We start from the raw sequence: 16,143 nt of genomic DNA, 5'->3' as shown, positions 1-16,143 counted from the left end.
TATCAGAAATTAAACTTTTTTTTTAATAGTAAATTTAATTTGACTTATACAAGCAATCAGGAAGGTTGAATGTTCCATCAGAAAATGACCTAAATCCTAACCCTTAAATGCCTCTCCTCCAACTCTCTCTCTCTCAGCCTCTAATTTGTTGGATGTCACAGGTTAAGCAGATCAATAGAGGATTGTATTAAATGCTGCACTCACAACTCATAACATATACTTCAACTGAAGAACACTGATTCCTGAGCTTTGAACGAGGCAAGCCGTAACTTTACTATAAATGAGCAGAGATCATGTTTCAAATAACTTTTTCTATCATTAAGCACTGCATCAGGAAACAAGGCTGATGAGTGTGTGTGTGCATCTATGTGTGTGTGTGCACAAGCCCATCACATATTTATTCAGAATTAAGATGTCACCACATTCCTGTAGCCAGAAATTTGACCATGTGACAGTTCATTGCAGTGTGAATATAATTCACTGTATCAGTGAAATAATTTTTTTAGAGACAAAAGTGAAGTATTTGCTGCTTTCTATAACGTCTTATATGGTTATCAGAATTGCATTATTAAGCAAATGCCCTACAGTTGAAAAAAAAGACAAGAGGAAGGAGTTTAGTTTAGAGAAATACAAACCAAATGTTTTCTTTTTATTGTTGTAACCTCTGTAGACTCCTCATAAAAATAGTGCCGCTCAAAATAAGGACAAAGTAAATTGCTGTTGGAACGATCTCAATAAAGGAAAGTCCATAATTCACACATTCATTTGAATCCCTTTCTTAATAAAGAAAATGTGAAACCATGTTATGTGAACCTGCAGCAAACCATCCAGTCACTGCAACCGTCTCGTAAGTCTCACAAACTAACATCCAGTTGAGCCCTTGCGCTACGAATCTGAGGCAACTGTTGTAATGGATTTACTAAATTAGCCCTAAAAGCCACTCAAATCATAATTAATGCAGTACAGGATCTGAAAGAAACTGGAAAAGCAATCGAAATCCAACTCAAGAAACTGGATGGAAAAACCACAGGATAGTCAATCCGATTTGTCAAAAAACCAAGAGGAACATCAGAGTAATAGTCAGAAGGTTAAACTCAAAAAGCAAGCAGGATGTCTGTTCTGGAAACATACTGTTAAACGCTTGCTGCAAAACTATGGCACAGCCCAAAAAATTATTTGGCTGAGAGCTGCAGAACAGCAGACTGTAAATCCAGCTGCTTAATTCTCTCTTGGTGTCCATCCTGTGTTTTGCAATGTTTTGTCTTTTAAGCCAGTCTCATTTATTGCAAGTATAACATTTGGCACAATACAAATTCTTGGTGCTTTTAGAAGATAAGCCTTTAAAGATCAATCAGTGGACACTTACTTAGAAAGTTCTCTGTATAAATGGGACTTTACTGCATCATATACAGCATGTTCTAAAAATCACAGGTTGCCCCTTTTCAAGCAAATCTGTCTTCATTGCAATGTCGTACCAGCATCATCACATTTTCCAATCTTAAATAGGAGTTACAAGTTACAAAATAGTTTAAATTCATTTTCACTTTTATATAATCTGTTTCTTGTATCATCCCATAGTGGATTAATTTATATATTTATATTAATATATTTATGTATAAGCATGTACAAGAAAAACAGTCTCATTTTTGCACTGGGTACAAAAGTAATTGCTGTCTTTTCTGTTGTGCATTCTATTGCATGTTTTCATGATGAACAGAATAAAAGACAGAGCAGAAGAAGGCTGTAGGAATGTTATATCTGTGTTTCCTGTACCTTCTCCTTTGTGTGAGTTTTGTTCAGGTAGTGTTCAGGGATGGTGCTGATGGTTGTGGGGCGGGGACGGTGCAGGAAGTTTCCGAAGTTGTTCTCTGCCCAGGGAGTAGAGTGTGCTGGTCTGTTGGAGCTGAAGCTGGGTCTGTAGGTGTTCTTGTGATCTCTCAGGCTAGGTAACATCATTCCACTTTCACCTGGTATACTTGTCCCTGCATGGGTGGTAGGAACATTCTCATCCATCTGAATGACCTCTATAGTCCTAGCAGCTGCCACCGAGCTCCTTTGCTGGTGCCGTTTACGCAGCTTGTAGAAAGCTATGAGCATAACGGCAGCAAGCAGGGTGACTGCCACAAAGCAGCCAATGATGATCTTGGTTGTCTTCATGACCTCATCAAGACTGGCAGGTGGGCGTGTCGTTCCGCGTACAGTCGGCACCGAAACCTGTCGAGGTGTTTGAAGTAAAACGGTCGGTGTAGAGATGAAAACAGGTTGAAAGACGGAGGGCGAGGCGGTTACCGTCTTTGGCTTGATCACTTCCTGTGAGGTGGGCTCCACTTCCTCCACTGTAACTGTGGTGAAGTAACTCAGGTTAGAAGTGTTGAGCTCAGCTGCAGTCACATTCAGGTAGGCTGAAGCATTGGAGTTGCCAGCCATGTTGGTGACCATGCAGGTGTACACACCTGTATCTACTGGCAGCACATTGGAGAAGTTTAGCGTCCCATCATTGAGCACTGATATCCGTGGGTGATTAGAGCCATGGGTCAAAACTGTTCCATTAGGCAGGAGCCACCTAACTGATGACATAGGGGCTGTGCGACATTTTAGCTCAGCTACACGTTCAGCAGATATATTAAGATCCCTTGGGGCATCCAGAATGAAAGGTGCTGAGCACTGGAAAGTGCTCTGGTCCACCTCCACCAGGTAGCGTCCACGTAGGTAAGCAGGGGTGTGGCAGCGTCCACAGCAGGTGGAATTAGTGGGAATGTACTCCCTCAGCCACCAGGCCAGCCACACCACATCACAGTCGCACCGCCAAGGGTTGTGGTGCAAATGGAGTTCCACCAGGTAACTCAAGGGCGCAAAAAGGTCATGGGGCAAAGAGCTAAGGTTATTATGGGCCAGGTTGAGCTCAACCAAGGCTGTGACATCATCAAATGCATTTCTCTCTATAGTGGTTATCCGAGAGTTCATAATCCACAGCTTTTTCAGGGATTTCAACCCCCTGAAAGACCCAGGTTTTATCTCTGGGAAGTAGTTCTCAGACATCTCTAGCTCCTCCAGCCCTACCAAAGGGGTCAGGACTGGCATCTCCCGCAGGTTACACATTCCAAGGTTTAAGTATTTCAAGTTGTATAATCCCTCAAAAGCACCCTCAGAAATATACTCCAGCTTCTTTAATTCTCCCAGATCCAGACGCATTAGAGAGGGAACACGATTAAATGCGTAGGAAGGTATGCTTTCGATAGGGTTGTTCCTGAGCCATAATTCCCGCAGTTTAGACAAGTACTCAAAAGCGCCACTTGGGATCACTGTCAATCGGTTGTCGAACAGCTCCAGTGTGTTGAGGCTGTTGAGGCCACTGAAGGCCCCCACCTCGATCTGACGAATAGAGTTCCTACCCAGTTGTAGCACCTCCAGGTGATGAAGGTATTGAAAGGTGCCAGCTTCAATTGTCTCTATGCTGTTCTCCATCAAGTTTAAATGTCGTGTGGTGGCAGGAATGCCTGGGGGCACTCGAACCAGGCTGCGCCTGGTGCACACCACTTTAATGAACTGGTTACTACAGGAGCAAACACCAGGGCAGGTCAGTGGTCCGGAGGGGGCGGCACACACACTCCACGATCGCACCATGAGGTAGACTGCACAAAGCAGGGCTGCGTTCCAGGCACGGTGCACAGTTACCTGCCAAAAGAGACTCATGATGTGGCGCGTTCATAATTCAACATCGCGTGGGGATTCGGCTGGGGTACGGAGAACAGTGGCCCTACCCTGGTTTGAGCAAGACTCTGCATCTGTTTGCCATCGACAGTGCAGGATGGTGCTGCGTTAAACACAGAGAGGGAAAGAGAGGGAGAGATGGGGGGGGGCAGAGAAAAAGATGAGTGGAGAAGGGAAAAAGCTGACCTACAGAATAAATGTGTTGAAATAGAAGGCACCTACCTCATTAGCGCGAAGTTGTCCTTAGTATAATCCTTTATTTTGAAGCAAAACCCCAACACTGTTCACTCATGTTTCCCACTAAGATCACAGCACAGCCTTTTCAGCTATTTCTCTTATAAAAGTAAAGTGGATCATGAACTGATTTGACAAAATGGCCCCTATTAATTCCAGAGAGAAGCGGCATTCAGTGAAACTGGTTCAAGGGGTAAGGCCCAGTCAGCTAAGCAGGTGCATGGATCCAGTCAGCTTGGACAAGATCTCCTCTCAGCTCCCCCATTGATTGTCCTTGGAAGGCGACACTGAATACCACTGAACAATTTTCACAAGACTCCATTGCTGAAGCACATGCACATTAAACCAAGAAAAATATAAAAAGAGAAAGCAGAAGAGGGAAAAATCCAAAAGTCTTCTCAGATTTGTCTCTCCCCTTCGCAGTAGACTAAGCCGTTTTTTTTTTTTGTTGTTTTTTTAGTTTGCCATCGTCCACCCCCCGCGACACTTGTTCAGCTTATCAGCCGTGTGTTGATGAATCCAAAAAGGCTAACAGACGTACACTGCGGTCATTCCGTCTTGCTTTTTTAACTCACTCTGCTCTCCTGTCTGTCGCTGTAGCAGCTGCGGACTGCTGCCTGCACAGTTAGCAATAATCCATCAATTTCTCCAGAGGGGGGCTCGGGGGTGGCGTTGTGGGAGCATAAGGGGGGATGGGGGAAAGAGGACGGGGGAGCAGCAGCAACAGCAGCGCAGCAGTGGTGAAGCTCTCTCCCTATCCACCGATCGTTTGCTCCTCATGCTCTCTCTCTCTCACTCTTTCTCTGTCTGGCTTCCTGTCTCTCCTTCTTTCTTTCTCTCTTCTCAGTGTCAGGAAAAAAAAAAAGATTGATGCCGACGTGTGGCTAATTTCAGAAAGATACCTTGCAGAGGATTCCGTAGTTTACCCTCCCTCCCCCCATTGTGGATCCTGCGGTATTCCTTTATTTTCCCTTGTCTTGAGGTAGTAAGTTGTGGCAGTTCGCCTGCTCTGGCTGTGAGTCTGTGGGTTGGCAGCGGCTCTGCAGTGGGAGGTGGGCAGGAGAAAAGCACGCGAGGGAGAGAGACGCGCAAACACGCTCACACACACACACACGCGCGCGCGCGCGGCAGAGAAGACCATCAACGGCGACAGTGGCAAGAGCAGCAGTCCTCACCTCCAGCGCTCACCCTCCTTTCTGTATTTCTCTCCGTGTGACTGGGTTGCAGGCGGCAGAGTCTTTCTCCTCCTTTTGTCCTTCAGTGGAAACGTGAATGTACTGCTGACGCATCCCACTCAGAGCAGTGTATTGGTTTGATGCAGTGTTCTTGTGTATTAACACATTCTTCCCCTCCTCGCTGAGTGTACTGCCTCTTGCTCAAACACTCACACACACTCTCCAAGTCCTCCTTATTCACTTTTCACTGTTTTTTTCCTTCTCATTCTTTGACTCTTTTTGTCTCCACTTACCTCCTTTCTTTCTATCCTCATTATTTTAATTCTCCTTCACCTCTTTCCAAACTTTCCTCTCATGCTGTCTTGTGGACATACTCTTTCCAATTATTTCCACTGTACACACTCATTCCTCGCATTTTCATTGTTAATCTTTTTTGCTCTCATTTTTCCTATCCCCCTTTACTCTAAGTCTGACTTTCTTATTTCTCTTCAACAGCCTTTCTGTATTATGTACTGGTGTTTCAATTGCATAATTAAAATTTTAAATATGAGAACTATGCAATGGAAGAGATGGTTCTTGCAGATATAATTATGTAGAGTACATTTGCATTAAGAATGCATTTTCATACTTTCATTTGAGTACTCCAGATGAAAACAGACAAGCAAATGAAGACAGGCATGATGCTATAGAAGGCTCCCAAGGATCACTGGTGTGACACCATCTTTGTGTAATTGCTGACTTCTGCTTGCATTGGCAGACCAGTCTTAAGGGACACCAGAATAGCACAGACTAGTGAGAAAGAGTCAAAAAAGGGAGGAGTGTAGTTTGGTGAGACAATAACGCAACTTAAGTGGGTAAGGTAAGGAAAGGAAAGGAAAGAAATAAGGTAGTGCTAGATATGTGCTAAAATTACAAACCTCAAACAGAAAATTTCACATTTCCCTGCCTCCATATGAATGGAAAATTGCATTTTCATAATTTACCCACACTCATGGTATTTCAAACCCTTACAATTTCTTTTTCTTTTTTTTTTTTTTTTTTTTTTTTTTTCAAATGTGGCACAGAAAAGCAGAAAGAGCAGGTACTATACAACAAAAATAGTCATCATGGGCTTGTACTGACACCTATCAGTGTGGATGTATTATTGCACAAGCTAATGTTTTCAGTTACTGACGCCATTATTTGCTGTTTATTCCACCAGCAAAAGTATTAGTAATAGGTTACTGAGATATTATTGTATAATAGTTTAAAGTATTATTGGGTTGGTCATGTGATCTCAACATGTCTGCCCCCATGAGGCAACCAGTTCCATATAAATCAAATCTGCTTTAACAAGGGATGTTTCATCTCATGTGAGTTTACATGATTTTAAACACATTTTCAACAGTCCATTCAACATTTTCTCTGTGCAAAACATTTTTAATGAGGTAAAAATTGTATATTATTGTTCCTGTCTATAAACATTTGCACATTTGAGTCTTAATAGTAATTAAAGTGATAATCTGTTATGTTTCCCTTCCGTGCAGAAGCATTTATAATTCACAAATTCTAAGCAAATACATCTCACTTGAAATAAAACGTCCTCAAGTGAACTTGCTCTCACATTTTTCTCATACTTCCAGTGGTTTTATGTGAGGAGGCTTTAGACTACTAAACTGGCCTTCTGTGCCTCTGTCATCTGGAGAATGAGCAGCAGTGCTAGGTGACATCACACGAGAGACAGCTATCTCAGGGGTCTTAACACCTCAGGAGCCAAGCTGAGATCAGTCAGGACCACTGCTGCTCACATCAGCACACCCATGTTAGCCAGATTTTACATTTACACTCCATGCTCATCCACCTCAAATGTGGACTGTTTGGAAGTACAGTATAAATGTATATAGTTATATATTCAAGTGCTGACTTTATTCATCCATCAAACCAAATCACTTTTCATAACATTTTCCAGCACTTCCCCTCTGCATCCTAGCCTAGGAAGTGACATTTTTAAATCCTCTGCACCAGACCGCAACCCTTTAAACTGCACCTTTTAGTTCAGAACTGGTGTTGGGAAGCGCTTTCGCCTTCATTTGTTATGGTTGCTGAGTAGAGCTGCCAAAAGCACAGAATGGTACTTTTGGACGGTGTCTTATCATCTGTTACAGAGTTAGATGAAGAGTCATAGCACTGTTGGCTGAAGCACCATGGAGCTTTTGCACACCAGGGAGCTGTATGAATGATCCTAGTCTGGGTGTACGGCCAATGCTTTGACCCCCCTATTTAACAACTCACCAGTGGAGGTAATTGATGTCCATGGTGCAGATCCCAGTGCTAATATCATTATAGAGGTCGTATGCATGGAAATGTCAGGATGGAGCATGCAAGTTCTTCTACAATTCGCTCCACTTCACAGTGAGCTGCTGAGTTTATTGGAGGTGTCAAACGCCAACCATACAGCAAAGCAGCAAGACAGGAAAGCCTTAAACAGAGAGGTATTGCTAATAATGAATGTGCGGGGCAATTACATTTTCCTTCCTGACTGACTACTACAAATCTGGCATTTATCTTTTAGCATAAGCAATATTTGCTATTTTTCAAATCACTCTACCTGCAATAAGACTACACAAAATTGGTGTAAAAATATTACTGAATACCTGTCATATTGTGCTAGTTCTGTTAGGGCTTACAAAGTCTTTAGTTTTATAGAATGTTCATTACGCATTTTAAAAATAGAATTTTCATGTTCAGTCGTTCAATTATTTCGTAATTTTCTTCACTCTGGCTTATTTGTGATTAAATAAACGTTGTTATAATTGCCCTCAATTTGATGTACAGAGAGAGCTAGCTGTACATAGAAAAAAGTAGAGATATTTTAGTCCCTAAAACTAAGATTTTTTTTTTTATTTTATTAAATTTTTTTACCCACCACAATGCTAATTGGGAAAATAAACTAGCTCAAAATTTTCTTTTCAGTGTCATGTGAAATTGTAAAACAGCGAGGCTCTCTCAGGGGACTTGTGATCAAATATTTCAACCTTCACAGAGATACCATCTCAGTATGTTCACCACATTTAAAAGCTTTCAATCCGCATTTTTCTTTAAATAAGTATTGGTATTAATTTGGGTTGTTAATTTATTGTGTTTTTTTCCCCCTCACAATCATTAATAAATCGTAAAAAAAAAAAGATTTAATGCAATTAATCACGCCCCTTGACTTACTGTAGATGAGCTCTATAGACTGTGTGTGTGTGTGTGTGTCTGTGTATTTTTGTGAATGTGAGTGTAATTTTGTTTGGTGACCTGGTTGTGAGTAGCTGGTAACAAGCAGAATCTGGAGAGGGTGGAGGGGTAGATAGATGGAGGGAAGCAGTTGAAATGGGCCCATGTCGATACCGTTCCCTCTGTTCCACATCCCTAGATCCCTTTCTCCTGTGTAGATTGAATATGTGGCATGCTGCGTCCCAGTTTCTGTGGCAGTCATATTTGGCGGTCACTGTGAAGGGTGTTAGTGAGCCACAGCGGCCGAGGGGAGTGGTTTGCGGTGACGCCACAGCACAGTCAGCCTGAATATCGGTCAAACTCTGCCTCCGTAACATTTAATGGTACTCGTCGTATACACACTTCATTACGGTAATTACTGCAGAGTGCTGATCTTAAGACATGTTGTGCTTTCCGGTTGGGAGGGGAAGAGGTTCTGATGGGTGATCAGTGAAAGCGTTGAGAGTGAATGAATGAATTGGCTTTTGGCTACGAAGCTGTGGGTCCTCTATTCTTAGCATAGCATGTTAGCAAAGTGCTGCTCTCAGGACTTTGGGTTCAGTAGGATCGATCTGGGCTATAATGATGAAATCCCTTTTTGCTCTCCTCACCCTCCATTTTTTTGGAAGGGGGAGGTTGGTTTGATTTATTAGCTGTCTGAGTTTGCTCACCCTCATCGACCCTGCTCACGATGTCATGTAGAGATGTGGATGTTGCTGAAAGGTGAGGGTTGACACTACTTTATCTCTCTATTTGCCCTATGATCAGTGCTGCTTGACTTACAGTGAACAGTGATGCCGGTATCTGTTTTTACATCAAACTTTGAAACTCAGTGCACCCAACTGGCCATTATCCAGATCTTTTAGAATTCAGCTCAGCTTTATCAGAAAATTCGATTTTCTGTTTTGATCGTCTGAGAGTATTGGGATATGAGATTACTAATATTTTCTTTTTAATTAGTATGCTAAAGGTGAGTTTGTTTCAGTGTTTTCTTAAAGGGTTGTATCATGAGTAATCAAATCTCCCTTGATCTTTTGAGATAAAAGAGCTTGATGTACTATGAACTCATACTGTAACTTTTTAGAACTCAAAACTTTGAGCATTTATTGAAGAGTGTTTATTGAAATTAGGCTGCCCAGTACAACTTAAAATGTAAGAATGGACTCTTAATTCATGAATTGGAATTTGAATTGATTTTGGCAAAGCCACAGAAAGTTACACCGTATTGGGGTTGGTAAGATCTCTTATGGTCACCAGGGCTATATGTATTTGATCAAAAATACAGTAAAAGCAGGAAAAATTGTGAAATATTACTACAACTTAAAATAACTGTTTTCTATATGAATACATTTTAAAATGTAATTTATTCCTGCATGATGACAAAGCTGAATTTTCAGCAGTCAATGTCACATGATCCTTCAGAAATTCTAATATGATCATTCTAATATGCTGATTTGGTGCTCAAGAAGGATTTCTTATCATCAGTGCTGAAAACCATTGTGCTGCTTAATATTTTGTGGAAACTGCGATATGTTTTTCAGGATTTTGAACGCTTTTGTAAATTGAGTTAAACAAGCCTTTTTAAACTTTATTTTAAACTTTTAAACAAACTTCGTCTTGATAAATGTTAGTCTTGTAAAACTTAATTGCATACAGTTTTACTAACAATATTACCTGACCTAATAATAATAATCACATACATTATGTACAGTATGACACCTGTAAGTCACACATTTACTAACACTAAATTACTAAATATCAATAAAATGGGTTGAAGCTGTTGTTTCAGGTCTGGCTATAAGATTTCAACATTTCCATATCACGTTTAGGCCCACATAAAAGTGCACAATGCAACTTGATGTATCACATGGAATTACAGTTGAATGAATTATGAATTAGTTCTTTAACAATTGTCTGGTTTTCTCAAATAATCTGCATTCTCAAAATCTGCTTGCAGCACTTGCCTACACGACTCATTTAACATAAAAACGCTTTGTTTCAAACAGAATTATTCATTCAGACACAGTGGGAGTGCAGCTTAAGATTTCAGCAAAATCTATAAGTCTATGAGCTTGTTCTTATCGGCGCCACTTTATCTTGCTTTTGTTTTTGTCCTCGAGTACTCAAACCTGGCTAATAGTGTTTGTGATTCTGATTTTTTCAGTGATTGATTTGTCTGAATTAAAACTCACTTCCTGCTTCCTGTTGATTAATGCCGTATTTGTGGAGTAGATTTAGTTGGTCTTGTTGTTCGTAGACTAATGTTCTTAATTATTTGGGGACCTCATTTGGTGTGGTGTGGCTTCGCACAGATGATTAAAACTCTGACGGGGCATTTGACAGATAAGAATGGCAAAAATGTAGTTTGAGAGACTGGAAAAAAAACAGGTCACTTTTAAATCAAGTCAGGATGCAGAAAATTGGATTTCCAAAAGCACAACCGGACATGGCTCTATACAGTTCTTATTAGTCAACCTCATTAGATGCCTACTTTTAAATGTGTTACAGATACAAGTTAAAAATGTTTTAACTTTTGGTGGCATAATTTTCTTAAAACCTTTTGTTTTTCTTTATGTACTTGTCCCATTCTAATCAATGGATTTGCAGTGTTAACTCTAATATGTAGACACCCTACTCTCTGAGTTCATAAGAAAAGAGAAGAACTCTTGGTTGTCGTTTTTGCTGCATATTCATTGTAATTAGTCCCAAGAGCTGGTGGCAACTCCAATAGCAGGATGATGGTGGCAGTGATTTATCGACCCTTTATGGTTCCTCTACGGCTAACCATCCATTTCTTGTAAGGAAAGCATGTAGATATTAAACAATCAATGATATGTTGCTAATCGGCAGCACATTTGTGCATTTGTTTCCATTTACTGCATGTTTTTACTGCTTCTGCATATTATTCAAGGTATACCCCTTCAACATTAACTCAAAAATTGATTTTAATAAACTAGTATAGTAATCATGTTAACATAATTTAAATTAAAAGTGACAAGTTAGCAAAATCTGTTTTTATGAGGTTTAAGCATATATACTGTATATACTCCTAAAAAGAGGCACTCTTTATGAACAGAATAAGACTCTCACTGAAGATTGCTGTGCAACTGAGTTGTCTATGCAGTCAGTCTGATATGTCCACTTAAAACAAACATATTTTGTGAGGAGAATTTATGTAAGATTACAAAAAAAACATGATTTATACACTGATGTCTGTCTTGAAGTAAGTTACATGCAGGATGTCAGTATGTAGTTTATTCAGTATCTCTGAAGTGAACCTGATAGTCATAAACGGATTCCTTTAGCTTTAGCTAGTGCAGAATCTACTTCACTTTCTCTCAAGGCCTGTGGAGTGGGTGTTTCTACGCTCACTGAATGGCTCTTGGCACCATCAGTGGAGCCCTGTAGATGGGCCTTCACTAAGTCACGAATACAAATAACTTTGCCAACCACAGTCTCTGCAAATTTAATGAGGAACTTTCCTGGTATCTCATTCTCACTGTTTTGGGGCCATTGAGCTGGCCTGCTCAGAACTGCCCATTGACTGCCCTCCTGCTTTATCTATATAGTATTTTTTCCCTATATAGGAAACTTAGTCCCTGGGTGCCTAATTATGAAACTCTCCTCCTGCCTGAAGCTCAGAAGACAAGGTCAGCTTTCCTGAAACTCGGTGGAAGAATACCTGTCCTGAAGGACTGGAACGGTCTATTGAACATCACAATGCTGTTTTGTAGATCTTTAGAGGTATGTATATATTATACATACGTGATAATCAATTAAAGATATATTAATAATTTTATCACAAACACAGTAAATATTAACACAAAGTATACATACAGTATATAAATGTTTTTACATTTTAATTTCTTAAAATTGTTTTTCATAAAAGTTCCTGTTTCAATGCTACATTTACAAACCTTAATAATAATGTTGATTCATATTATAAATTATATAATATAAGTATTTAAATTTTCAGATAAATCTCAAAAGTGATGGAATATAGTTCCAAACAACACAGTCTCATGGCAATTTGTATTTATTTTATGTTTTTCTGAATTGATCTGAGCCATTGCTGAGACATGAGCTATGGACTTTTCTCAAACAGGACTGTGTAAACTGGTAATCAGAAAAAGCTACGAACCTGGGGCTCATTTTCATTCCAATAGCATGAGTCTACCCTGCATTTGTGCCCAATAGTCTCCAACGTCTAGAGTCTGGTATTCCTGTGTGCCATCGGAAATGAGGGAATCTCCCCTGAAACAATCAGCTTCATAGTTTCAAGGATCCTTTTTATATTTCCTCTCCAGTCATATGCAAATGTTACATTTGCATGCAGAACTGAGATTGGCTGTTCGCAATTAACATTCTGGTAATGTCTGAATTCATTATCCTGGTGTTGCTCTGCCAGCAGTTTGCAGTAAAAAGGGACTTTGTCAATGTTTGATGTTTGGTAAAGAGATGTTAATTATAGCTGCACGAGACCCTGATTCTCTCAGACTTTCAACCAGAGCACAAAAGGCTACTGTGAATGATTTCAGACAACATACATAGCTTGTTATTTGGCGATCGTTTAAAGTTGGAAGACACAATCAGCATTTTCAGCTTTACTTCAGTGGGAGGCCATACATGAATAGTCAAGTAAATTAATTAAACATTGACAGAAGGGGGCCATAGTTTCTGTTGATATATGAGCCTGGCTGTGCTGCATATGGCTGCATACATAGTTTCTGTCATAAACAACACGTTTGCAATAAAAAGACTCTCTGATATCATATAAACTCATATAGGATATACCATATACCTTGAAAGCCTGATAAAGCTTCAGTATGACAGTGAGACAAAGAAAAGATGTTAAGCTCACGTCATCCGTAAAATGTTGCCTGACTCATCCAGTGGGGTTTTAATGCAGTTAACGTGATACTTTTAGACTTTGGCTCAGACAGTGAGAATGATTGGTCCTTGTTTTTGAAATGAATAACCATTGAAATTCAGCACTCACAGGGGAAGCTGAGTACTTCTGGGAAAGGAAGAGAATTTTAAAGTCTCTGTCATGCATATTTCTGTGTTCCTGTAGCTACAGGGTATTGGGATGATGTTAGCAACAGCAAGGTCAAGAGTTCAGTTCCTAGAGAACTCATAGAGTGATAAAATGTACAGTATAGCTTGAATGCACTGTAAGTCACTTTGGATGAAAGCTTCTGCCCAAGGTGTGAATGTGTGTTGATTTATTTATTTATTTTGACAATGTAGTTTTTACAATAAATCCATTCTAACATAAAATGGCCATGCACTCAAAGTAGCACTTTTACTGTGTTTTTTTGGACATGTTCCTATAGAAATACCATACATATTTTGGGGTTGGTAGGATTTGAAAAAAAAAAAAATAAATAAATAAAGTCTCTTACAAAGGCTACATTTATTTGATCAATAAGTAAAAACTGTAAAATATAGAATATTATTACATTTGAAAACAACTTTTTCATTTTAATATTTTTTTAAATGTAATTTATTCTTGTGTTTGCAAAGCTTAATTTTCAGCAGCCATTACTCATTAGAAATCATTCTAATATGCTGATTTTGTGTTCAAGAAACATTTCTTGTTATTATCAATTATAATCAATGTTGAAAACAGCGGTGCTTGATTAACTTTTTTTGTTGTTGTTTTTGTTTTTTGCTCAAGGTGACTAGAAATTGTATTTAAAAGAAAACTTATTTGTATATGTAAAAGTCTTTACTGTTAATTTTGATCAATTTCATGCATCCTTGCTGAATAATAGTATTAATTTTTGTACAACAAAACTTGTACTCACCCCAAATTTTTGAATGGTTTGTTTATTCATTTATTTAATGGAAAATGGATGTTTGTGACATGACATTAAGCCTGAATAGGACTTTTTAGTTATGACAAATTATTGTATCCTCTTTGATTATACTGTTTTCTGTTGATATCTTTTAAATAAATAGTGCAGATTTAACCAAAAAAAAAAAAAATCTTGAAATCACATTTAAGTGACAAAATGTCACAGTCCTCTCCAAACTGTGATACTTTGATGGTGTCTCTCTCAAAACAAACGATTAAAAGGAATCTAGCCTTTGAAAGAGCTCAATGTGTTTGTATGGATGGAGGCCAGCCTGAATCCACTGCAGCTACAGACAAGCTACTGAGGGGCAGTGAGAGTTGAGACAGGTGGAAATATGATTGAGGGCTCAGCGATAAATCCTGTAAACTGGAGGTTCTGACCTGTGGTAATATGTTTCCTATGGCAATGCAATTCTGGATTTCCCTAAGGTGCGCTGGGCCTCTATGGAAGAAAAGCATTCAGCAGCTTTCTCTAAATTGAAGTCAATAACGGCTCGCCGTTTATTAAGTGTTCTCAGATACTCCGGGCAACTTCTGGAAGGGCCGCGATTGAGTTTTGAAAATATAGCAGACAAATAAGAATTGATCTATCGCCCCACAGATGAAAAAGACAACAAAATACAAATATCAGCTTTGGAGCGGTAATCAAATGTTTCAGCTCGGCTGTTTTCTGAACATCTTCGATACATTTCCTTTTCATGATCCCTTTTAATATATTTGCCTCTTTTACTTGGATTACAGGATTACAGAAGATTGTATTGGCTCCATACTGACTCATTTCACATACAAGCTTAATGTGTCAAGCTTTTAAGATCCATACAGGGGAGCAAAACAAGTGTGGAAGGAAATATCTTGTTATTGGGTTACAACTTAACTTTATTTAATCTCAGCAAAAGTGACAGACATCAATACTTTTACCTACTGACCCCATAAAACCTGTTATAGGTAATGAGTTAATTGTTTTCATCATCCGCATTAGAACATTTCACCCTGTTTTATAAGCATGCAGATTTTACAGTCAACTGATCCTTGAGTACTGGAACAAAAAATAATTATCTTGCATTATTCTGTTTAACATTAATCTCTTAATCTCACAAAATGCTTGTTTTACAACACCTCAATATTTGCCAACACCACTAGATACAAAAATAATGTCAAATACTTATTATAAATTTGGCAAATCTGATATTCACTTTAGTGAATTAATGAATTGAGATTGCAGGGTTGTTTCAAATCTGTTTTCAGCTCTGCTTAATGAATTGTCACTAAAATACACAGCATAATGGTATTGATAAATTAACCATAATTTGCATGTCACATATGCAGTAGCAATTTCTTTACTGTTTGTGTGGTTATGAGACGGAGAATTTAACCATTGCTCTCTGTGATCTTGTTGAACACTTGAAATATGGAAAGGGGACCTTAAGGATGAACATAGACTTTGATATTGCGTTGGTGGTATAGTTGCGAGTCTAGCTTCCCTCCAAGAAGTTGACCAAGGTTTGATTTGCAGCCAGCATGTTGCCTTTAGCGTTTTTGTAGCTCAAAAAGTAGCATGACGCTAGCAATGCCAAGGTCATGGGTTTGATTTCCATTGGTATGCCTTCGAATACTAGTTACTTTGGATGAAATTATCTGCCAAATCCATGAAATACAAATGTTTTCACAAATGTCTAACAGTTGTAAGGGAAACAGGTCAATTTAGCTCAAAGGGAATCATTTAAGATTTTAAAGGGAACTCCACCAATAATATGCAAGGGAATTTGGACAGAATCACTGTTTTACGGCTGATCACTGAACCGGCCGGCGATTCATTGAACGAGCCGTATGACATCAATTCTGCAATGGATATTTATATCCAAAATATAGTGAAAACACTATTAATTAGCATAGTAACAAGATCGGCAGTTTAAGACATTAACTTGT

The 16,143-nt window shown here is 39.1% G+C and overlaps 1 protein-coding gene across 1 annotated transcript; it reads right to left on the bottom strand.

Moving 5' to 3' along the window:
• Positions 1 to 668: 668 nt before the first annotated feature.
• Positions 669 to 5,173, bottom strand: LOC107594935 (leucine-rich repeat-containing protein 4-like). The gene is made up of 2 exons (XM_016285167.1): positions 3,934 to 5,173; positions 669 to 3,814 (listed from the first exon to the last, which is right to left on the bottom strand). The coding sequence occupies exon 2, from the start codon at positions 3,691 to 3,693 to the stop codon at positions 1,753 to 1,755; it is 1,941 nt and encodes a 646-aa protein (XP_016140653.1). The 5' UTR covers positions 3,694 to 3,814; positions 3,934 to 5,173; the 3' UTR covers positions 669 to 1,752.
• Positions 5,174 to 16,143: the final 10,970 nt, after the last annotated feature.

The sequence above is a fragment of the Sinocyclocheilus grahami genome, unplaced genomic scaffold, assembly GCF_001515645.1.
Source record: "Sinocyclocheilus grahami isolate Dianchi unplaced genomic scaffold, SAMN03320097.WGS_v1.1 scaffold193.1, whole genome shotgun sequence".
NCBI classification, from domain to species: Eukaryota; Metazoa; Chordata; class Actinopteri; order Cypriniformes; family Cyprinidae; genus Sinocyclocheilus; species Sinocyclocheilus grahami.
This window is presented reverse-complemented; position numbering and strand designations above follow the sequence as displayed.

Bases quoted from the DNA above. Each gene is read 5' to 3' on its own strand.
- LOC107594935 (XM_016285167.1), bottom strand. From the start codon at position 3,693: ATGAGTCTCTTTTGGCAGGTAACTGTGCACCGTGCCTGGAACGCAGCC.